Consider the following 25,526-nt stretch of genomic DNA (forward strand, 5'->3'; position numbering starts at 1 on the left):
TTTTTAAGTCCCTGCTGGGTGAATAAAGTTTTGGATCCTCTACCTTGGAAGCAGGTTGTTACTTTTTTCCATTTATTACAACAACAGTAAAACCACTGATAGGTGAAGTGAATAACATTGGTTACATTGTTTCAATTGCACCTGTCAATGGGGTGAGATATATTAGGTAGCAAGTGAATAGTTATTTCTTGAGTTTGAACCTGTGAACCGGCGCCACGGTCATGGGTGCACAAAGCTTATTGATGCATGTGAGATATGAACACTAGCCCGTCTGGTCCAATCACACAGAAGAGGTACTGTAGCTCAAATTGCTCTAAAACTTAATGCTGGCCATGGCAGAAAGGTGTCAGATCACACAGTAGTCACCAAGTCCTTATATTAATAAACAAAAACGTCAACTCACACTCCTGTGGAGCCCAACTAAAGATAAATAAATATTTGCACCCATACCTTTACACTTAGTAAAAGGAGGGAGAGTTTTTTATAACATTGAGAAAGAGCAAAAAGATCATACAGTATATATGGCATTGTCCCCAATGCTTTGTCACTCTCATCTTCTGGCCACTGTAAAACCCAGGAGAAGCGATACACAAATACAGTACATTACAATATAGTGAAAAAAACTAATGGCTGTGGGACCCAAAAATAGTAATGACAGTCAAAAGTGCCTTTCATATACGCTAATATTGGCTGAATTTATAGTCAGTCAATTACCTTGGATCACTAACACAATGTCTGCCCGCTAACTTTTCGAACTGACTTCTCCCTTGTACCAATGGTGGTGGCACTGGATACTGTTAGCAAAAAATACCCAATGTTATTGAAAACGATCTAACTTTACTACCTTTTTTTAATGTTGTATTTATTGTGGCCATTGGCTTGGGAATCCCTAGTTATATAGATCCTCATCAATTGAGTTACATACATTTATAACTAGGGCATTCAAGATATACAGTAAATGTTAAAAATTGTGCCCATCAATACTCTTCCTCATGTTGATATTTAAAAAAGAAATCATATTATTTATACTTCCATGAAAGGCTTTTTTTCTCATAATAAAAGAAACATTAATTAAAACTTCTCTTTCAGTATTTGGTTTAAAAATAAATTGAAGGTCAGAATAAATTATTTGGTCAATTTTAATTTATAATAAAAAAAAAATGAAAAAAACATCTGTAGCATGAGCAACAAAATAAAATGACTTCCCCAATATTACAGGCACACACAAGTAAAGTCACTTCAAGACTTATTTATAAGTGAAAGAAAATTGTGTTGTTTAAGTTTATCAATAAAGAAATACATGGAAAGATCTTCTAACTCCCCTTCGATTATAACTGGATTTATATGTTCCTCCCGGAAAGCTTCCATAAGAGGCAAAAGCTCACCCCATGTCAGAGCTTCATGGAGTCCATCAGCACCATAACGTCGATTGTAGTACCCAAAATGTCCACATTCAAGTACTAAACCTAGTCCAGGGGCTTTAGGAATGCTGATTTTGTCTTTTTGTACACAATGGAGGAGGATATCAGCAGAGACAATACCTCTTGATATAGCAATAAGCATAGCCACCATTTTCCGGATCTGATGCAACATGAAGCTCTGTCCGGTAAACAATATGGAAGCAAACTCAATACCGTGGTGAACAGAAGGTTCAGAGCAGGACACAAAGAACATATGTCTCCATGCACTCTTGTCCTCAGGAGCCTTCTTGGAGGTGAAGTTGTGGTAGTTATGTGAACCTCGGTAGAAGGAAAGAATGTGGTTAACACGGTGGAAGTCTTCCCGAGGCAACCGGAAATTTGGGTCAGGTGACGTAACAGCACAATCGGACAGTGCATACGTAGGAAGCATATATGAATAGGTCCGAGCATCACACATGTTTTTAGAGCTGAAACCTTTGGTCACTTGCTTCACACCTGCATAAGAAAACAAACAAACGAGAAAATGAAATTTATGACATTGAAAACCATACCCCTATGTTTACATTTCTTTGGAATCCTGGATCTTAGCTGTTAAAAAGTAATTAGAAGCTGTGAACGGAACACTAATCATAAGGACATGCTACTGAATTATTAGAAAAATGTTTGATACCTAATATTTGGATGTCAGGTGGGAGATGCAAGTTAATTTCCTCCACTGGGTTTGAGCAGGACATTAGAAGCCTTGAGGAAACCAGTTGACTGACAGCAGAGACTCCCTATGAATAAAAGTGGTGTCTTGTTTTACATGTCAAATAATGCACAGGGTTCACATACTATAGCTACTATATACAAATACAAGTTTACATGTGGCCAAACTACAAATTTACATGAGGTCAAACTGATGCCACAACAACTGATTCAGAAATGATCCCACTGGACTAAAAGAATGCTGTCACAAAAGTATTTGTTTTGTTTAAAGAAGCAAAAAAAAAAAAAAATGTAAGTCTGCTTGTCAATCTATTAAAAACATTAACGCATGCTCCTGTTTCATACAAAGTCTTCAATACTACCTTGCAGAAAATAAATGATGGCCCTGGCACTCAAATTAAATCCAGTGAGCAGTGTTATAGGAACAGATGAAAAGCAACATTTTGGCCCACAACAGGGCTTTTGTCAAGCTTGACAAAGGTGCTGTTGTGGGCCGAAACGCTGCTTTTCATCTGCTCCAATAAACCTGCTCACTGGATTTACTTTGAGTGCCTGAACCATCATTTATTTTCTGTAAATTACATTGTGGAGCTTGGCCAACCTGAGGCCCGGTTGCATCCAGGAAAGTGCGGTATCCCTTATGGTAATTACTTCAATACTACCTTGTCAGTACGGGCACAGCGCTGAAAATGCAGCGGTTTTATTTGCGAAGAGTACTTCTCAGGAACACATCCGGCTTTAATCAGTGCTGAAATGAGAGTTCCTTCAATTGTTGGAAAATCTGGTGAACCAAGATTAACCTGCACAAAAAAGTAGATCATTCTTCATGTGTTTCTAATCCAGTAGGCTGTTCACATTCTATTTTAGGGCGTTATAATTACATACTATGATTTTGTTCTACTCAAACAGGTATTTACCTGATCCTGGGGATATACTAAAGAGTGATACATTGAGGAGTTTTAACTAAAGCATGAGAAGCATCTCCTTAATGTATCTAATTCCAAGTTGCCTCTGCAATGCAGAGTATAAAGTGTCATTTTCGTAAATGCAATCCATGGATTAACATAGGAGCTGGTGAGTTTTCACACAATGTACTAAAATATGTTCCAATTTCAGGGTATTTCACAAGAGCAGGGGCCAGATGCATCACTCTTCTTCTTATCTCTAATGATTAAATTATCATAATACTTAATGCATAATATTAGACATAGGCATAAAATCAGAATAATTTATGATTTGAAATTAGGATGGGTATTAACTCTGGGCCAGCTATCACAGTCCCACAGTCACAAATACCAGAAGAAAACATAATGTTTTGCTTTATGTTAAACTGTACACAGTATATTACACTTACCTGCATGCCATGATACTTATTGCCACAGTAAGCCATCAATAAGGCATATTTCTTTTTAGGAATCAGCTTCTTGCTGTCTGACTGATATAAAATATCACTATTTGTGTGGGTGTTTTCCTCATCAAAGTTTTGTACCAGTAATGTCTCTTCATTCATTTCTATTGCACTCTGAACAGGGGGCTAAAAAATATATAACACAACATAAGAATAAAATAAGGTATATATATATATGTAGTTAATAGCAATGCAGTATGCAATACTTTTTCAGTTGTTCTTTAATTTGTTTACAGTGAAGTGGGAATTTACTTCTTTATTTAGGGGAAAAGGACCCATAGATGTTAGAGAGATGGGAGGACTGGTGAGAATAGGGAGTAAAGGAAAGAAATGATCAGGCAGTTATGGACTGGCATTCAAGTGTCAGCATGACTGCCAGGCCACTTTTAAGCCTAGTTGACATCCCACATGTGCATTTCAGGAATGACCCTTGAATCATCTACATTACTCTTTGTGAATTGCATCACATGCACACCCATACTTCATCTGGTGGCCTGCACGTCATTTGCACAGTTTGGAAAATGGCCAGTATGGGTCTAGAGAAGGTAAGCTGAACCAGTAAACAGGAAGGATTGGGAGTTTGAAAAATGTGAAGAGCTGACTGGTTAAAGGTGACACAGCTGACTGTTCCAGTACTTGGGAATGAGAGAAAAAGCGGACTTGAGAAGAGTGGTGTAAGGGAGCAGAGAAGATTAGTAATGTGTGGCAGGAGTACAAGGTGGTTGGGATGTGCTAGATTGTAGCGCCACTTGTGTATCAGATTAAGAGTTTCTTTAGAATTACAGTATTGTTCTATTTTAAGGACGGCTATATTGGAACCCATTGAAATTTCTTCCACTTAATATTGAACAAGTATCATAATTAACCTTGTTGTGGATTTGCAGCGAACTTCAGATTACTAACTCAGCTACTTTGTTTAATTCATTAATTCACAGCAATTACTGGATTAGTGAATAATAAAAGTATTTTTTTTTTTTTTTATTTAGACACCTAGACCACTTCATCTGAATGAAGTGGTCTGTGTGCAGTGTTCCTGTCATTTTAAAATTACTGCAAAAACATTGCATTTTTTTTTTAGACATGTTTACATTACAGGGTTATATACACTTCTAGTGGTTGCCTTCCTCAAAGTCAATAGAAGTGTATCCTCCTCTGGACGCACAATGGTTCCAATCCATTGCTTACGAGAACAAATTGTTCGGAGATCGCGGGTGATGTCAGCTTGGATGCTGCAGCAGAGGAATTTCAGAATTCCAGCGCTGTAAATGAAGTAATTTTTATTTTTTCTATATTTTTTAATGCCAAAAAGGGGCGGAATGAACAAAGAGAAACTGAATAGTCCTGAAATAAAGATTGGTATTTTCGGGACAATAGGTTCCCGTTAAACCCATCCTTTTTCAAAACTGTTGTTTAAGCAATCTACAAAATGCAGTAAATTCCTCACCAGACATGATATATCAGGTGCCTGACTCAATATGGATTGGCGTCTAATCCACGTTTGGATAGGCAATATACAAATCCGCTTCATTTCCTTCCCTGTGAAACATGAAAAGTTTTAGCATGCATCTGTATTTGTTTTCATAAAAACGTACAAGTTAATATATTAAGGAAAAAATATGCTAAACAATATATTTTATTGTGTGCAACAGAAAAAATAAAAGTAACAAACAAAACAAAAATTGTTTAAGTATGACAACTCACTTGGGTCTTGCCAGGTGCCTGCTGTTCACGGTCATCTCCTTTAGGAGAATCAGGTTAGCTCTATGGTTTACCCTAAATGTGACCGTAACACAACTTAATTTTGATGAAATTGATATGGTGCCCAAACGTAAAACTACAAAAAATGTGTTTAGAAATCAGTCTGTGTAAATAAGATACATTGATCTTGTTCTAAATTACATTTAAGTTGCATAAATTGTTGTTACTGAATCACCTACCATTTCTCAGAATAGCCCGTCCCTTGTCACACCCATAAAATAAAATTGTCCCTCTTTGTTCATTTGAAATGTTGAGAGGTATATGGTTATGGTATTTGAAATGCTTTCTCCAAGGGTGAGTCTAGGCCAGGGGCAGACAACCTTCGGCACTGCAGATGTTGTGGACTACATCCCTATAATGCTCTTACCCCCATAATGCCAGCAAAGCATCATTGGAGGTGTAGTCCAAAACATCTGAATTGCCTATGCCTGGTCTAGGCACTCTAGCCAATGTTGTGGTTATATTGCTATTGTGGATATCTTCTGGTGGTTTGACAAAAACTGTGCGCACCTGTGGTCTGTACAAGCATTGCTAATGCAGATGTTTAGCAAATTCATCAATGTTTTAATGCCAGTCACTGACAGGAGGTCCGTTAACGTGCACTTCTAATGAATACATTCAAAGACACACACTAAACACCATAGTCACCAGTCTGGTTATTGTGCCAGAGGTTCAATGGTGCCATCCCTTTCTTTGTTGAAATGTTATTACAATTGTTTGCAATCATGAAATAAGGCAAATCACTAATAACACTGGAAGGAAAAAAGAAGCATTAACGATTGGAAGGATTTTAACCCCTTAAGGGACACAACTTCAGAAATAAAAGGGAATCATGACCGAATATTTCTGTCATGTGCCCTTAAGGGGTCAGGGCAAAAAACGTGTAAACGAGAAACAAAAATGTAAGAGAAAATGTGTAGCGCTGAATATTTGGTGCAAATGATAGGAATAAAAAGACAAACTTATAAAAAAAAAAAAAAAAACGTAAAAAGTGAACATTACACTTGAACTCCCCATATAACTGATATTCTGTTTCAGGTGTTGTTCCTTTTTATTTGTAAAGTTGTACAGTCTTGTAAAGCACTGCTATGTTATATGTTTAAATAATGTTCTGTGTAAAGTGATTTGTTAAAGCAAACTAATTGTTTCAACTCCCATGATTCCCATCAAGTATGTAACAGACAAGGCAACTATCTGCTGGTAGAGAATCAAAGGAGTTATAGAGGGGTTACACATTACAGAGACATAAACTAACCAAGGTTTAGTGTGTTCCATAAAGAACATTCAGATCTATATCTCCAGGGTATCTGTGTCAATGGCAAGCTGGTATCACCTTGAAATGGTATTAATGAGTGCCTGCAAAGACATGCCCCGTGGGATGACCATAAATAACCAACCACTCAGCTAAATAGTGGAAATTAATTTTTTCACCCCCCAACACAGAAGACCCAGCTATCCCACGTGTCTACAAACACATGCAACTCTTACACTGATGCCACCGTCCTTTCAGGAAGCTCTCGCCGTTCAAACTACACAGACAAGCGTCAGAGAACTACACCTCCCGGCATCCCTAGCAAGGGCGCATTCAAAATGGCAGAACTTTATTAATTGAATCTAACATTGGTCATATTTGAAAGGTTTGTTTCTGGATATTTTACCTTACCACGTTTTATTTTAGCTTTCGATTAGATGAATTATTTTACAGACAAAATTACATCCACAGGTTACCACATTGTAGCTGGATATGCCGAGACCAGCACTCAGCCTGGTAACTGCACTGGTAGCTGTTTTTAAAAGAACACCCCATTGATTTATTTTTTACTAGATACACCCCCAAAACCATGTATGTATTTTTTATTCTGCCTATTTTTGTGTGCGTGTGTGAAAAATTAGCTTGCAAAAGCTGCAGACCTGCTTTACAGCCTTTACATGCCCTCAGCCTTTCATAGGGATATTCACAGGTTATTTAGTAAACTGAGAATTCAATATAAAATTCTAACTTAAAGAGACTCTATAGTGTTAGGAATACAAAGTTGTAAATAGTGCCCTCAGGTACCCCCCCTTTCCTCGCAGCCCTCACTCCAGTACATAAAGGGTTAAAAAAACATTTTTTTTTTACTTACCGGATTGCCGTGCTCGGCACTCCGCCTCCTCTAACGGGTGGACCTAAAGCGCATGCGCGGTAAGCGCATTAGACCATCCCCATAGGAAAGCAATGAATCAGTGCTTTCCTATTGGGATTTTACTGACGCGGGACTAAGGAGGACAGGGGCACTGATCCCAGACCACTTCAATTAGATGAAGAGGTCTGGGTGTCTATAGTGTCCCTTCAAGTAAGTTCAAAATAGGCGAACTGGAAACATATTCTAAGTCAGCTATGCTTTCAGGTCAGCAACTCCGGCCTTCAATTTTAATTTCACTTTTAATTCTCAGTTTAGTAAATAACCCTGTCAGTCTGTGTCAGGGAGTACGCTAATCAGATTCTTCTCGCTGAAACCGCGAGCACAGGCATTCAATCACTGCTTTCTTATGCTTCTCAATGAGCTTTACTAGAACAGCATTCACAATGCTTCTGTTAGCTCTGTGGAAGAAAAAGGAAGGTGTTTGTGTCCCCAATTATAAAAATGAAATCAGCACTTTCATAAACTGGCACAAACATGACGGACTGCAGGAATAAAAGCACTTCAGCAAGCTTTAGTGCTTAACCCCTTCACGACCGATGACGGTTCAGGACCGTCATCTGAAAAATCCCCTTGAGGCCTGGTTACGGTCCTGAACCGTCATAACGGAAATATTTACTCACCCGGTTGCCGTTGTTACCCCGGCGGTGATCGGCATTGCTCCCGGTGTGGAGGGACTGCATCCAGTGTATCAAAATACACTTAGAATTAAATTATATATATCTATGTATATATAAATAAATACAAATACTATGAAATATATATATCCATATACAAAATAACATAAATAATTTCATAAATATACACGTAGGCTTCAAATATATAAATATGTATATATATTTCAATTCTACGTGCATATTTATGTAATATTTTTACAAAATTAAGTAATTTTATTGTTTGCAATTTGAGGGACCTGTCTGACAACAAGTCCAGAGAATCTAATTTGCTAGCACTGTATTTAACCATGTGACTTTACATGACCCAGTAACTTTCAAAAACGCTATAAAACCTGTACATGGGGGGTACTGTTTTATCTCGGGAGACTTCACTGAACACAAATATTAGTGTTTTGAAATAGTAAAACATATCACAGTGATGACATTGTCAGTGAAAGTGAAGTTTTTTGCATTTTTCACACACAAACGACACTTTCACTGATGATATTGTTATGATACGTTTTACTGTTTTGAAACACTAATATTTGTGTTCAGCGAAGTCTCCCAAGTATAACAGTGCCCCCCATGTACAGGTTTTATAGTGTTTGAGAAAGTTACTGGGTCAAATATACGACTTGATTTTCCTTTTTTTTTTTACATAGAAATTTGCTAGGTTGGTTATGTTGCCTTTTAGAGCGTATGGTAGCCAAGGAATGAGAATTACCCCCATGGTGGCATACCATTTACAAAAGAAGACAAACCAAGGTATTGCAAATGGGATATGTTCAGTCTTTTTTAGTAGCCATAATTGCGTTTTGCATTTTTAACACACAAACAAATCTAAATGCTAACTTTGGCCAGTGTTTGTGACTAAGTGGCTACTAAAAAAGACTGGACATACGCCATATTGAATACCCTGGGTTGTCTACTTAAAAAAAAAATGTACATGTGGGGTGTGATTCAGAGATTTATGACAGATAACGGTGTTACAATGTCACTATTGATACATTTAAAAAATGTATGTTTTGAAACCGCAATTTCCTACTTGTACTTATAGCTTTATAACTTGGAAAAAGAAAAGCAAAAAAACATGTAAACACTGGGTGTTTTTAAACTCAGGACAAAATTTTGAATCTGTTTAGCAGTTTTTTTTTCATTAACTTTTGTAGATAAGTAAAAGATTTTTCAAGTAAAAGTCAAAAAACATGTTTTTGTTTTAATTTTTCATCATATTATTTTTTTTAAAGTAAATTATATGACATGATACAAATAATGGTATGTAAAGAACCCCTTCTTGTCCTGAAAAAAACAATACATAATTTGTATGGGAACAGTAAATGAGAGAGAAGAAAATTACAGCTAAACACGAACACCACAAAAGTGTTAAAACAGCCCTAGTCCTTAACGTACACCATGGGCAAAACAGTCCGGTCCTGAAGGGGTTAATGTGTTTGGAGTGTTCTTCTAAAGCGTCTCTGTCACTAAAAATAAACTTCGTCTAATCTGCTTCTTTATAGCCACCTGTGTCTGAATACCTTTTAATATATTTCCTGTGAGCTCTAGTTTTCATAAAATACATTCACTTCTACTTCCCATTCTACTTGTCCTTACATACAGCAGTCAGATTGACAAAACCTGACAATCTGTGCCCCCAATTACCCTGGGGCAGAGCTAAAATCAAGGTTCTATTTCAGCTGCCAATAAATTAACACAACCAATCAGTAAAATCAGTTACACAGAAGAGCAAACAACAGCCACCTGAGTGGAGACCCTTCTATTATCAAGACACTAGACAAGACCCCTACCAGATGTCTGTTCCACCGTGTAGCTGCTGTTCTGCGTGTAGTATTCTCATATTTGTTGTAAATGCCAGAAACGCATGCTTCATTATTCTTGGTCACTATAACCTGCCAATGAAAATTACTTTCAGATTCGAACATTATTGCCAGTTCCTGTCTGCTGCTGAAGGACACCATTCCTGTTGAATGTTTGCGCAAGCATAATAAAAGTCTGCATGTCCAGCTAAAGTTTACCTATATCCTAAGCATCTTTATACACCATTAAAAGCCGCAATATTGCATGGTGTCAGAGTACAAAGATCAGTTGAACTAAGATGGATGCTGCCGAAGTTCCAGTTTTATTATTTATATAGCGCCATCAGATTCCGTAGCGCTGTAAAATGTCTTGCTTGCTTCAGCTTCAGGCAAAAAAAATCTCTAATGAAAAAAATACCTCTCTCTGTCTCATTAGAGATTTTTTTTTGGCTGAAGCTGAAGGAAGCTAGGTGAATTGTTACCTCTTACAGAGCCAGGTACAGATATCAGATAAAGCCCAGAGTTGTGTGTGTATTAACACAATGTTACCGTATTTAGTGTAGCCCTAAAGTTTTGCATAAGTGAATATTTGAATACATATAACATGCTAGTAATCTCAGACTGATATTTTCTTACGATACTCGTTTGTACATTTGATGTTTAACAATCTTAATCTGTTTTCCCCCAAATCCGTGATAATGTTGTACTTTTCATATCACCACTTCCAAGTGAAGGGAAGAGAGGGAAGACCTGGGAGACTGTGTGTTTGTACCGCGAACAGCCTGTTTGGAGCGTTGCCGCACATTACCATGGCAACTGTCTGACATAGCGCTGAACTTGCGAGAGTAGAGGAGCTGAGGCTAACACTTACTACTCACCACTGGACCACCAGGCAGCGCAATGTTCCCCCTCCAAGGCAAAGGGTAAGGAGGGTGTAGGGACACACTTTTTTTTTTTAAATAAAAATAATTAAACAAATATATTTTCTGTCTGATCACACGCATTAGATAGACCCTATGCACCCCTCACAAACTGAACCCCCCCACACACTGCATCCCTGCACTCCTACAAAGACTCATTGTACCTCTCACATACTGCACCTCTCACACACACTGCACCTCTACACAGACACACTGTACCCCTCACACACTGCACCCCTACACAAACACACCCACCTTTCACACAGTGCACCACTCACACACTGCACCCAGGGCCATCTTAACAGCATAACAGGCAAAGCAGTGCTCTGGGACCCTCTCTACACAACCACTAACAAGAATAAAAATGTGTATTAACAATAAATATAAGCTTATATTTATTGGTAGCTCCAACAAAAGCAATTCATACATATAATACATACACACAGACTGCTGAATACATTCAGACTGCTGAATACACACACAGACTACTGAATACACACACAGACAGAATGCTGAATACATACATACAGACTGGTAAATACACACTCACAAACTACTGAATACATACAGAGACTGCTAAATACACACACACAGACTGCCGAATACAACCAGACTGCTGAAAACACACACGAAGACACACACACAGACTGCTGCATACATGCACAGACTAACGACCTAATCGCAGCTAAAACCAAAGACCACTACTCCATACTAATTCTTCTTGACATTTTTGCTGCCTTTGACACTGTTGATCATGTTCTCCTTCTTCAAACTCTTCAATCACTCGGTCTCTGTGACTCTGTTTTCTCATGGTTTTCCTCTTATCTCTTCCAACGCTCATTCAGTGTCTCCTTTTCTAATGATACCTCCTTCCTTCGTCCTGTCTTGGGTTAGAGTCCTCCAAGGCTCTGTTTTTGGTCCCCAATTCCAGCCCCTCTTTATCTCTTAACATATCCATAGTTATGCCCCTCTCTCTGCTCTGCCCGTGACCTTCTCCTGTCTGCTGCTTACACCCATACAGCCAACTCACACTTGCAGGACTTCTCGCGGGCAGCTCCCTTCCTATGGAATAGCCTGCCTACCGCCATCAGACTCTTTCGAGTCTTCAATCAAAGTGTCTTAAATCCCATCTCTTTAGGAAAGCTTATGGCCTCCCAGAGTAACCTCTACCTCACATACCTGTCTCATACTCTCTCATCCAGCTCTGATTCACTCCCACTTTATTTGATTGCTATTTCCTGTCCTATTGTGTTTTACACCCCACCTCCTATAGACTGTAAGCACGTTTGAGCAGGGTCCTCTTCAACCTATCGTTTCTGTAAGTTTTCTTGTAATTGTCCTATTTATAGCTTAATTCCAAGAATAATAATAATAATAAAGATTGCTCAGTGCAGACACACACTGCAGAATAAAAATACAGACTGTTAAACACACACACAAACACACACTCAGATTGCTGAACACACTCACACAGACTGCTGAATACATACACAAACTGCTGAATACACACACATACTACTGAATACACACACATAGACAGACTGCAAGAATACACACAGAGACTGCAATGAGGGGTCCGAATACAAACAGACTGCCGAACACACACAGACACTGAACACAGACTGCTGAATACACACACAAAGACACACACACAGATTGCTGAATACACTCACATAGACTGCTGAATACAAACACAGACTGCATGTATGCACGGACTGCTGCATGTATACACAGACTGATGAACACACACACACACTGCTCAATACAGACACACACTGCAGAATACGAACACAGACTGCAACACACACAAACAGACTGCTGAACACACTCACACTGACTGCTGAATACATACACAGATTACTGAATACACATACATACTGCTGAACACACACACATAGACAGACTGCGAGAATACACATAGGCTGCTGAATACACACACAGACTGCAGTGAGGGGCTCAGTGTGTGTGCATAGGGGTGCAGAGTGTGTGTTGGGTGCAGTGTGTGTATGTGTTGGGTGCAGTGTGTGTGAGGGATGCAATGCAGTGTGTGTGGGAGGGGTGCAGTGTATGAGGGACACAGTGTGTGTATGAGGGGTGCAGTGTGTGTATGTGAGGGGTGTAGTGGGGTGTGAGGAGTCCTCCTTTGTTGCAGGCTCCCTTTAATTATTGCTTGAACAGAGTGCTGGGTCAGAGTGTTGCCATGGTAAGGCGCAGCAATGCTCCGTCCTACCTACTCGCGGGAGGAGCACAGCCTCCTTGGTCCTACCTTCCTCACGCCCTTTTCTCTGAAGAACTGTGAATGGGCCGTTGAGGGAGATCTTTACTCTCCCCACCGGCCCGAGAAAGGCACAAAGTAAGTGAGCAAGGCCTACTCTCCATGGGTCGGCAGGGGAGATGTAAGGATCTCCCCTGTCGGCCTCTGCCCATGGCCATCGCTGAGGAGCCCCTATGCTCGTGGGGCCCCTGGGCAACTGCCCAGCGTGCCCATGTGGTAAGATGGCCCTGACTGCACCCCTCACACACACTGCGCCCCTCACAAAGTGCATCCTTCACACTGCACCCCTCACACACACTGTGCCCGTACACAAACACACTGCACCCCTCACACAGTGCACCCACTGCACCCCTACACAAACAAACTGCACCCCTCACACAGTGCACCCCTCACACTGACTGCAACCCTACACAAATACACTGCACCCCTCACACAGTACACTCTTCACACACATTGCACCCCTCACACACACTGCGCCACTCACACAGTGCACCCCTCACACAGCTGACCCCTCACACACTGCACACCACTCATACAATGCTCCCCTCACACATACTGGCTAAACATATGTATTCTTTTAATAATGCAAATGCAACTCTGTCTCTCCCACCATTGACGGTGCATTGTGGCCTTTGGTGAAATGTACTATTCACATAGTATGTGATGGAACCTAAATGTGCTAATGAGACACTATATGCATTCAGACCACTTCGGCTCATTGTAGTGATTTGATTGCTATGTCCCTGTCCCCCATAGTTCTGCAATGTAAATAATTGCAGTTTTTGAGGAACTGCAATAATCTTGTTGCAAGACTAAAACTGCCTCTAGTGGCTGTCAATCAGACAGCCATAAGAGACACTTCCTTCTTGCTAGGTAACTTTTAGACGCCTAATAGAAGCTGGTTGTTCCCATTCTCTGCATGAGGACATTCAGCATCAGTAAAATCCCCATAGGAAATCATTGCAGCAATGCTTTCCTATGGAGAGAGTCGAATGTGCATTACCCCCCCGTTGGATGACGTCAGAGGAGATGAAGCACCAACCAAGTGCCATGGGAGATTGGCGCTGGAATTGGGTGAGTAAATAAATAATATTTTTAACCCTTGCAATGCTGGTTGGGTGGGGGGGAGGGGAGGTGTTTGAGAGGAGGGGGCAGAGGAAACTATAGTGTAAGGAATACAACTTTGTATTCCTGACACTATAGAATCCCTTTAAATAATTAATTAACCGTTTAACCCCAAAAAGTAAGATGGCACCTGAGATGTCCACCCTCCATAACAAATAGTTAGCGATTTAGTTTTTATGGTGCATGGAGTGGTCCTATTGCCATATTACTTACATGTACTGCCTTTGGTTCTAGTGTACAGGACCCCATAGTGATAAAGTAAAAAAAAAGTTTCATGTTCTGACCTTGTATAGTGTGTGAGAGGTGAGAAGTTAATGTGCGCAAGGGTCCCAATACACTTCCAGTATATTTCCACTCAAGCAGTAAGGGATGAGGAGGCAGAAATCGGAATTCATTGTGTTTATTATGGAATAATTGGTGCCCTTTGCGCAGGTATATTTGTTAGTGTAATTATGTACGTGCGTGTTTATTAACCTTAAGATATAGTGAATAACCGTAATCCACTCAAAAATGATGAAATCTAAAAACATATTAGTTTCAATGATGCTGATGATAAATAGAAGTGTTATTGTTAACATTAAAATCCAGCTTATTTTTCAGAAGACTTTAATTGTCCAAATAGATTTTTAAATTTAGGAATAAAAATATTTGCAGTCAGAGAGGTTTATTCATTAAACTCTAAGCTTTCACAATTTGGAATCTGAATTACTCTGAAGGCCAAAATAACCCGACTATGACTATAGCCGAATTGGAAAAATTCTAGAGGTCACAATGCTATTTGGATTTCAGTATGTAAAATTTAGAGTTTAGTGAATACATTTAATTATTAAACATATTGGATATTTGTCATTATTCAATCCATCTATTTTTCAGATACTTCTCAATTCAGGTTCAATATCAGAAAACATTGCTAGTGTCGTTAAAGTACTGTGTTTATAAAGCATATTCATGTATTTATATGCTCCACTTAGTTTTTGTATTTTTGCATGTTTTGGAGAAATACTTCTGGAGATTATTTTACCATTGAGTTCGGTTTTGTTTTTTTGACATTTCATAGGTTTTTGTAAAATGGAATGAATTAGTTTTATGTATATAGCTGCATTGCACGTCACTGTTAACCTTCAGAATATTTTTATTGGCTGATCAGTAGTCTGAGACAGCCTTGAAAGGTTTGGAAAAGCCATTTTTAGAATATCCCTGTCAGATCAACCCTTCAAATTATATAACCTACACAGCAAGTAGGTTGCTTAATTCTCGCTTAGGTAAAATTGGGAAAATGCTACTGCAGATCAATGAGTCAACAGTCTTAAATACGTTACAATAAATATAATATACATTTCAGCATTAAAGTTTTAATATTTTCAATTTGTTTTTATATGTTTTCACTGGAGAAACTCTGCTAAACATTGGAACAAATTAATTCACTTAGAGGAGAAACCTTTAAGTCCGCATTGCCTTTCGATTTCTTTCTAATCATCTTCCCACTGTTTTTTAAATACTTGTCTTTATTATGAATGACTTGGATGTACTGGTCAGTACTGCTGTTTTGCTGGTCACTACTAGACGCATTAGAAACAGAGTCGGATTCTGTAAGACACGGCTCATGCTTGTGCTTAGATTTCACTTTCCGGTGTCGTTCCACATACTGTTCATCAAGATCTATGTTCTTTAGATTTATCTTTTTGCGATGATGAGGATTTTCTGTCTCAAGCTGGAAGCCTCCTTCCCATGACTTGTACTGCATTTTAACCAGGTCTCTACCAGATAAAATCTGACTTTCTTTTCTGTCTCCAATGTAAAATCGAGGAGGATATCGAAGATCTGACAGTGAGCGAGGCCGGTGAGACCTGCGTATTAAGTCTCTTTGCAGTTCATCTTCTTCTTCGTCACTCAGATGTGGTGAGTAAGAGCGACGTGGAGTTTGAACAACGTATCTCCTGATGTTCCTTGGGTATAATTCCACAATGTCACCAGACCCTTCCATACGAAAATGTCTTGGAAGCCGAGATGTTGACCGGATAATCTTCTTGCGAGAATCATGTTCATTTACAATAAAATATTTCGTATGAGGTCTATGTGGTTGCAGGCTTGGTGCTCCAGCTCCCCGGTGGTCTGGTGTTGTTTGTCTTATTCCTCTTCTAAACAGGGGCTCAGACTGGGAATTTTCAACATGTTTCTTAGTATGTGTTGCGTTGTAGCTCTTGTTTCGACAAGATTCACTGACACTTCCCAATTTGATGCTTGGAGGCCTACAAGCAAAAACACCAATAATTTCAAGCATCACATAAGGAAATTGCCTGATTTAAACAGTAGAGGGAGACATTAAGTCAGCTAACAAGAAATATTTGCTATCCAGTTAGAAGTAGTAGAATGATTGTATTATTTATTTATTTATTTATTTATAAAATATTTTACCAGGAAGGATACATTGAGATTTATCTCGTTTTCAAGTATGTCCTGGGTCCACAAAACATTGCATTGATACATTATGGTACAATAAAATACAAAAACAATATTAATACACAATATATACCAAATGTATCATCGAAAAGGTAGGAAATATATAATCAACCATGACACATGCATTTTGTTTTGAGGTATGTAGAGAGGGATCTCTTAAAGGACTCTAGGCTTGGGGAAGATTTTAAAGTGTGCGGGATGAGTTGAGAAATAAAGTGGGATTGAATTTTACTAAAAAAATAGGTAAGGTTTTCTGACGATAGTCTGATGTTTGGATAAGGATACTTATGATCTATAACATAACTTGTATTTTTGTGTCCTAAATACTGGTAACAAAGTCATATTCATGTTATTGAAGCATTTTATCAGCCCATTCTGTAGATCAGGGACTAAAGACATATAATTTTAGTCAAATTTACAATATTACTGCAACTCTGCACATCCAAAAGGCAACATACCAGTTTTACTAAACACTCACTGGCACTCTTGTACCTGTAGTGTTGGCCACTATTTGCCAGCTTTTTTTAAATTAAGCTGAGTAACTCATTGGAAGTTTTCAATCTGACTAGTGTTGACCTTGCTGCAATGTAATGTGTTTGATGCATCCTTGTGACCAGTGGTGTATTCTGGTTTTGTGCTGCCCTAGGCAGGACAAAATTCAGGCGCCCCCCTCCCGCGCCACCCCACCCAACCCAACCCTTCCCCCCGCCCCGCATTCTAAATACACACACACACATTCACTGACAGATACGCATACACTAGCTAACAGAAACACACACACTAACAGACACACTCACACTTAGTAACAGACAAACACACTCACTAACAGACACACTAACAGACACACACTCACTCACTAGCAGACACACACACTCACTAACATACACACACACTCACAGGCAAACACACACACAGTCAGATACACACAGTCAGACACACACACAGACTAACAGACACTCTCACTGACACTCTCACAGACACAGACACTCTCACAGACACTCTCACAGACACAGACACTCTCACAGACACTCTCACAGACACAGACACTCTCACAGACACAGACACTCTCACAGACACTCTCACAGACACTCTCACAGACACAGACGCCATCACAGACACAGACACTCTCACAGACACTCACACAGACACAGACACTCTCACAGACACAGACACTCTCACAGACACTCTCACTCTCGCAGACTCACTCTCACAGACTCACTCTCACTCTCACAGACTCACTCTCACAGACACAGACACTCACAGACACAGACACTCTCACAGACACTCACTCTCACAGACACTCACTCTCACAGACTCACTCTCACAGACACTCACTCTCACAGACACTCACTCTCACAGACTCACTCTCACAGACTCACTCTCACAGACTCACTCTCACTTTCACAGACTCACTCTCACTCTCACAGAATTACTCTCACAGACTCACTCTCACTCTCACAGAATTACTCTCACAGACTCACTCTCACTGACTCACTCTCACTTTCACAGACTCACTCTCACTAACACAGACTCACTCTCACAGACACACTCTCACAGACACACTCTCACAGACACACACACTCACCCACATTAACATTTTTTATTTATTTATTTAAACACCCCCCCCCCCAGCCTCCTTACCTTTGGGAATGCTGGGGGGGGGGGGGGTCCTCTGCAGAGGTGTGTTTCCCTGGTGGTCCAGTGGCTGCTGGGCGGCGCGGACGGCGAGGGAGCACTTCCTCTGAGCTCTCTGCTCAGCTCCCTCGCGCGCCGCCCGCAGAGTGAGGCTGGAAGGCGGAGCCGGAATATGACGTCATATTCCGGCTCCCAGCCTCACTCTGCGGGCGGCGCGCGAGGGAGCTGAGCAGAGAGCTCAGAGGAAGTGCTCCCTCGCCGTCCGCGCCGCCCAGCAGCCACTGGACCACCAGGGAAACACACCTCTGGAAGTGCTCCCTCGCCGGCCGCGCCGCCCAGCATGCCGGTTAGCCGCGAGGCTAACAAGGCATTTGCCCATGGCATTTGGGGGCGGCGTTTTTTGCCGCCCCCTGGAAAATGCCGCCCAAGGCAAATGCCTTGTTTGCCTCGCGGCTAATACGCCCCTGCTTGTGACTACTGGCCTAGAGTTTCCCATTTAAGGCATTAGTAAGTAAAAGTCTGAATTTAGCACAAAAGCCTGAATTGTATAAGCTTTCCAAATGATTAAATCTAGTTAAGAAACTTTCAAATGATTTATCTACAGAAGTCACCATTAAAGTCTATGGGTATTTTCGTAGATAAGTAATTTAGAGAGTGTTTCTAATAGTAATGAATAATTTCGAAAGCTTAATAAATCGAGGCCAAACATTCTTAAAATGTATTTTCATTAATACAACTACTGTAACTACTGGGTCATCGTTTTCTTTTGTAAGTAAACCCTTATTCTAAAAAATACATATGTATGGGACTATTTGTGTGCAACCTTTAAATTGGTAAGTCTTGCAAATGTCATGCTTTCACAATCTCTTTTAAGGGATTAATGTTGATATGTGACTAGATGATTGTAACTCTATACCGAAAAATACTATGCAAGTGGGTGCTTTAACCCTTCTGCTCTTATGCAAACCACTTTGTGCTGACATGTGTCCAATACTTGTGTATATAGAATGTAGTGTAAAAGACTGTGTACTTTCGGGAAGCATAAAATACAACAGAAACCTTTCACACGATAAGAGCATTTCACACACCTGCTGGCAACATGCTCCGACCTTTGTTTTTGCACTCCTGACACAGAGGGGCTTTGCGTTAGTTTTGGGGATTGTGATATTCCAGCTCGTGGTACAGATTGAGATATAGTTTGGATTCTGCTGTTTTTACTCCCTGGAGATTCAAAATTCACCACACTTCCATTCTTCCTCGGTGTGGAGGATCGCACAGAAGATTCCTGACTGGTTATATCACTGTCTGCATCTTGCTTTTTGTCATGTCCATCTTTATTTTGAAACCGAGCTGAAATCAGATTTTATATATTAAACAGGAATCCCTTCTTTATTTTGAATATACAATAGATACCACCCTTTACTTTGTTACTATGAAAGATTTAACCTTTGGCTTTTATTAGTAATAAATCACTTCACATTTATATTATTCAGTGCATTAAATGTAAACTAAGTTAATTGTGAAAATGCTAAATTTTTAACAGATTTCAGGGTATAGACAAATCTTTTTACCCAATTCAACTACTGAAACACATGATTAATGTGTTTGACAATTTGATGAGTTCCTTGGACTTCTTCAAAGCTCTTAAAAGGTAAAGTATGCCAACCGTTTTTTAAATATGTTTTATACATCTACACTTTTTTAGGTTGGTCTTTGATGTCTTTTAATCAACATATGAGATGGCATTAAAACAACATGTCATTGCTAGCCATGGAAATGGTGGGCTTAAGAGGATGCATGGAATAGCCTTCCAGCTGAGGTGGTAGAGGTTAACACAGTGAAGGAGTTTAAGCATGTATGGGATAGGCATAAGGCTATCCTAACTATAATAAGGCCAGGGACTAGTGAAAGAATTTAGAAAATTGGGCAGACTAGATGGGCCGAATGGTTCTTATCTGCTGTCACATTCTATGTTTCTATGGTTGAAAAAAATTTAATTTGTTTAGGATAATTTTTTTTTTACAGTTTGGGGGGAGAAGGTTTCTGCCCCGGCGAAATGAAACCTAGGTTATGACCTAGGAATATCCTTCTACATGGAATTATACACAATTTAGTGAATAGTATTTCTCGTATATATTAAGAAGCATTAGTTTTCACAAAACGTATTAAGAGAAAACTGGAACATTTACTTAATATCTAAACTTACCCACAGCCAATTTAATAACTTTTTTCTTGTCCTCAATTCTTTCCTGGCATAGACAGAAGACAAAGAAAAGATAAGACATCAAATATGCATCTCGGATGTTTTTGTTTAGAATTGCGTTTTCTCTTTGGACTTACGTTCTGGAGCTGTGCTCTTAGCTGGTTGTTGGTGAATTTTAGTGACCGTGCAATGCTCTGAAGATAATAAATTAGCATACTGAAATGGAAAGAAATATAAATATATTAAAATAAGTAAAAGATAATTATATTCTAAATCAGTTTTTCATATTCAACAATAACCTACTAGGGTCTGGATTTAATATTTTTAGATAAACTTTTCAAATGATTTATCTAGAGAAGTCACCATTAAAGTCTATGGGAAATTCTGTACATAAATAACTTGAAAAGCTTTTAGAAAAATATTAAGTAATTTGAAAGGCATATCCAAAAATATAATATCAAAGCTTAAGTCTGGTATCTTGACCTACAGGTATTGCGGTGTCGAAAAATATTTTAAGACAAAACTATGTTAGTGATTTTCTTTTAACCCCTTAACGGCGTTACGACGTACCATGCCGTCCTGCATTAAATGGGCTTTAAAGCGTTGCGACGGCATGGTACGTCGTAACGGCTTGCAGCCCCAGTAGGTGAGGTGTACTCACCTCCGCCGCGATCCTCTTCTGGGGGACTGCCTGAGAGCCTAGGCAGCCCCCCTCCAGCAAATGAGGCCCCCTATAGCTGGCTATGGATCTGCCAGCAGGGGGACTGTCTGAAATATCAGACAGTCCCCCTGCTGGTAGGAAAGTAAAAAAAAAAAATTAAACAAGTGTAAAAATAAATTAAATATATTTATATATATATATATATATATAATATGTATATATATTATATATATAATATATATACATATTATATATATGTAACGTCATACAAAGTGTATTTTAATATTAATATAAGTATATATATTAATATTAAAATACACTTAGAATGACGTTACATATATATAATATGTATATATATTATATATATAATAGATGTACATATATATATTATATTATATATAAATACATATAATTAAAATAATAAATAAATAAAATAATAAAATAAATAAATAAAATATTGAAACAAAATTTAATAAATTATATATGCATATGTAATTTCATTCTAACTGTATTTTGTTTTTAATATATATATATCGGTAACAAAATACACTTAGAATGACATTCTATATATATCTATCTATATATAAAATACAAATAACCGCAAATATATATAGATAGATAAATACATATAATTACATAAAAGATTACATTAGTACACACGTAGAATTTAAATACCTATAAATGCATATATATTAAAATTCTACGTGTATATTTAAATAATCTTTTAATGTAATTATGTGATTTGATTGATTAAAATTTGATTGACATGCCTGACAACACAGGGAGAAAGTGCAGAGAATTTAATTCGCAAGCACTATATTTGACCCTGTAACTCTCCAAGACACCATAAAACCTGTACATAGGGGGTACTGTTTTACTCGGGAGACTTCGCTGAACTCAAATATTAGTGTTTCAAACTGGTAAATTGTATTACAACGATGATATTTTAAGTAAAAGTGAAGTTTTTCGCATTTTTTACAAGCGAACGGCACTTTTATGGTCTATATTATTGTTGTAATATGTTTTACTGTTTTAAAACACTAATATTTGTGTTTAGTGAAGTCTCCCGAGAATAACAGTACCCCCCATGTACAGGTTTTATGGTGTTTTGGAAAGTTAGAGAGTCACATATAAGGCTTGCATTTCTTTTTTTCACATTGAAATTTGCCAGATTGGTTATGTTGCCTTTGAGAGCGTATGGTAGCCCAGGAATGAGAATTACCCCCATGATGGCATACCATCTGCAAAAGTAGACAACCCGAGGTATTGCAAGTGGGGTATGTCCAGTCTTTCTTAGTAGCCACTTAGTCACAAACACTGGCCAAATATTAGTTTTTTGCTTTTTTCACACAAAAACAAATATGACTGCTAACTTTGGCCAGTGTTTGTGACTACCGAATAGATCAGCGCAGATCCTATTCACACAGTTCAATTGCCATGGAGCCGAAGTCTTTAACTACACGAATGGGCTCCATGGCATAGCTATCTGGGTTAACACATTCACATAAAGTCGGGTCCATAGTCCAAAGGCAAGAGGCGGGCAAGCAGCCCCCTCCAAGGACACGTGGCGAGGTCGGTTTCGCCACAACTCTGCTCATAATCTGTGGAGGGGGCCTTGTATTTTACACTAATCTCTGAGATTTCAGGAACCATGTCTAAAGTATGTGTTTAATTTATCTTCAAACCATATCCTTCTGCTAAAACCAAAATACTGACTAGTCTTTAAAGGGACACTGTCATTTCTCAGGATTTGTAATATTATGTTTACTTGTCTCAAACAAATATGTATTTGTTAGATGTGAAAAATAACATTAAATGTAGCAAACATTACACTTTATTCTGCAACTGGGTGCCTCTACCTCAATTGTCTGTCAATCATTGTTAGAAGCATTATCCTTTGCACTTAGCAGTCAGCGTAGAAAAGCATCCTGAAAACAGGAGAAATTAATCAGAAATGTTGCTATTTCTACTCCTAATTTGCATTGTTTACCCTAGCTTTGCCTTGCCTAAACTGGATTATGGTATAATCTACTAAATCTCCAATATAAATTTTAAATAAAATGGGGCATTTCATGAAAACAAATTAACAAAGGTTAAAGGTCATTCAATAATGTACATTTCAGACAAGCATTCATCTGCAACATGATCGGATCAGTAATACTCACAAGAGGAGAAGCAAAGCTGGAACAACCACTACTGGACTGCTTACATAGCTCATCACTGTGTTAAACCAAGCAGGAAAATCAGTTTCAATGGTTTCCGAAATAATATCATAAATTTTCTCTTGCCCACTGCCGAGATAAAAGACAGAGAATACTGATGTAATAATTATGCAAATGTTTTAAAGGAGAGTGGAGTTTGTTCGAATAATTTGTTTTTTGGCTTACGATAGACCAGCGAGGATAATATAAGACTTCATGGCAAATGCAATATAAAAACCAAACGTTTATCTACATTAAATTTTAACTACTGTCAAAATTTGAGTCTTTCTGTAGCTTCCCGCATGGTGGGTCAGTTACAGAGATTAGCCTCGTGCGTTAATTTCCACATTAGTTCTTGGGGAGCAGCTATGGCTGTAGTAGTGTCAATATAGAATGGAGATATAGCAAACCTGTAAAGAAATAACACTATAGTAGTGTAATACTGTTAAATTAAGTGTGTTATAAATATCAACAGGCATTCGAACCTTGTCAGAAATCACCTCCTCCGTCAACATTTATCACGAAGGTGGCTTACGCAGGGAATTTAAAATCTACTGGTCTATTGCAGATAATTGAAAAATATGGAAAATAAATGTATCACAGATATCTACAGGCAATCAAACTTTGGCAGAAGTCACTTTCATCTTACGCATTTTATTGCAATGGTGTCTTCCTCAAGCGCTCCATGTGATAAATGTTGTACTATAAATAAACATAAAAGCAAAGCCTTTGCAGGAGATTCCATCCTGAATATATTAACACTTGATTTGTCAAAGGCACTTCTAATATTGACATTTGTGAGTGCTAATTGTCTAATGTTTGGTGTAGCATGCAACAGCAATACAATATTATAGTTCTGTTTCTTTCTATGTTTGCTTTATCCCCATTCTGTTTTTGACACTACTACTGTCTGACAGGACTAGGGAAAGTCTTGCGAGAAGCTCCCTATTTAAAGGAACTCTATAGGCACCCTGACCACTTCATCTCATTGAAGCAGTCTAAGTGCAGTGTCCCTGTCCCCCATAGTTCTGCAATGTAAAACATTCCTGTTTTTGAGAAACTGCAATGATTAGATAGCAGGAATAAGACTGCCTCTAGTGACTGTCCATCAGACAGTCCATGAGGGTGCAAGGGAGGGGGCAGAGGGCACTCTATTGTTAGGAATACAGCTTTGTATTCCTAACACTATGGATTCCTCTTAATTGTGCTACATGTTCTGTTTTATGGCACAATTTAATTTGGTTTTCTTTTCTACACTTTGTTTTTGCTGTTTTGTAGTATTCATCAGCCCAAATGTATCAAACCCCAAAAAACAAAAACAAAAATTACCTGCACACTATCACAAATACTGCAATGACCACGAGAGTGCAAACGTACCTACCAGGATCACAGCAATCATGACCCACAACTGCACCTTCACCTTTTTTGTTTCTAGTTTTAATGGATTAATTAGTGTCTCAATCTGTCTGGCGGATGCACCTGAACTAGTAAAAAGACCACATATTCTGTTCAAATGTACTGCTGGTTGGTTTTGAAGAACAAAATAGAGATTTGCTTATGATGAAAGATTTCTTTAGAAAAGAACAACCTATGCTAAAAATTCCCAATAAGGAATGAATATAAAACAAATGAAGGACAAAATATCTAATGAGATTTTTCTCAAAGCATATTGACCAGTTTTAATTAAAGGAACACTACAGACATGTATCCCTGACCCTATAGTGTTAAAAACACATTTAGCCCCACTGGCCCCCTATTGTCCTCTTTAATATAGTAAAAGCTCACCTTATTTCCAGCGCCACGTGGGTCTGCTGGTGCTGGCTCCGCCCCTGATCTGTCTCCTTGGCTGACATCACCAGAATTGAGTATATCAGCCAATCACAATATTTTCCCATAGGAAAGCATTGGATTGAGTTAGATTGTCAATTCTAATTATCTCAGTCAAGGAATTGGGTGGGGGCGGAGACAAACATTGCCCTGAAAATCAGCATCTCCTCATAGAGATGCATTGCGCAGCACTGACCCAAGAAGCATATCTAGTGGCTGTCTGAGGAGTGGACACTAGAGGTGTTCCTAGGTTGTAATGTAAACACTGCCTTTT

At 38.7% G+C, this 25,526-nt stretch overlaps 2 protein-coding genes across 4 annotated transcripts in view; both read right to left on the reverse strand.

Moving 5' to 3' along the window:
• Positions 1 to 1,169: 1,169 nt before the first annotated feature.
• On the reverse strand, positions 1,170 to 6,861 carry LOC134601206 (pseudouridylate synthase 1 homolog). Of its 3 annotated transcripts, none has more exons than XM_063445663.1 (6): positions 6,784 to 6,861; positions 4,982 to 5,073; positions 3,484 to 3,663; positions 2,792 to 2,929; positions 2,092 to 2,197; positions 1,170 to 1,916 (listed from the first exon to the last, which is right to left on the reverse strand). In XM_063445663.1, the coding sequence occupies exons 2-6, from the start codon at positions 5,063 to 5,065 to the stop codon at positions 1,240 to 1,242; spliced, it is 1,185 nt and encodes a 394-aa protein (XP_063301733.1). In that variant the 5' UTR covers positions 5,066 to 5,073; positions 6,784 to 6,861; the 3' UTR covers positions 1,170 to 1,239. The 3 variants fall into 3 exon arrangements, with proteins under 3 accessions (XP_063301733.1, XP_063301734.1, XP_063301735.1); XM_063445664.1 differs by having other exon boundaries at positions 6,748 to 6,825; XM_063445665.1 differs by lacking the exon at positions 6,784 to 6,861 and adding an exon at positions 6,551 to 6,739.
• Positions 6,862 to 15,664: 8,803 nt separating this feature from the next.
• TMC3 (transmembrane channel like 3) overlaps positions 15,665 to 25,526 on the reverse strand; it is a 66,471-nt gene continuing 56,609 nt past the window's right edge. The window contains exons 18-22 of the mRNA XM_063446295.1: positions 23,390 to 23,515; positions 20,701 to 20,779; positions 20,567 to 20,609; positions 19,449 to 19,710; positions 15,665 to 16,514 (exon numbers count right to left, since the gene is read on the reverse strand). Coding sequence (XP_063302365.1) covers positions 15,665 to 16,514; positions 19,449 to 19,710; positions 20,567 to 20,609; positions 20,701 to 20,779; positions 23,390 to 23,515 — 1,360 coding nt within the window. The remainder of the gene's footprint in view (positions 16,515 to 19,448; positions 19,711 to 20,566; positions 20,610 to 20,700; positions 20,780 to 23,389; positions 23,516 to 25,526) is intronic.

The sequence above is a fragment of the Pelobates fuscus genome, chromosome 3, assembly GCF_036172605.1.
Source record: "Pelobates fuscus isolate aPelFus1 chromosome 3, aPelFus1.pri, whole genome shotgun sequence".
In the NCBI taxonomy this organism is placed as follows: domain Eukaryota; kingdom Metazoa; phylum Chordata; class Amphibia; order Anura; family Pelobatidae; genus Pelobates; species Pelobates fuscus.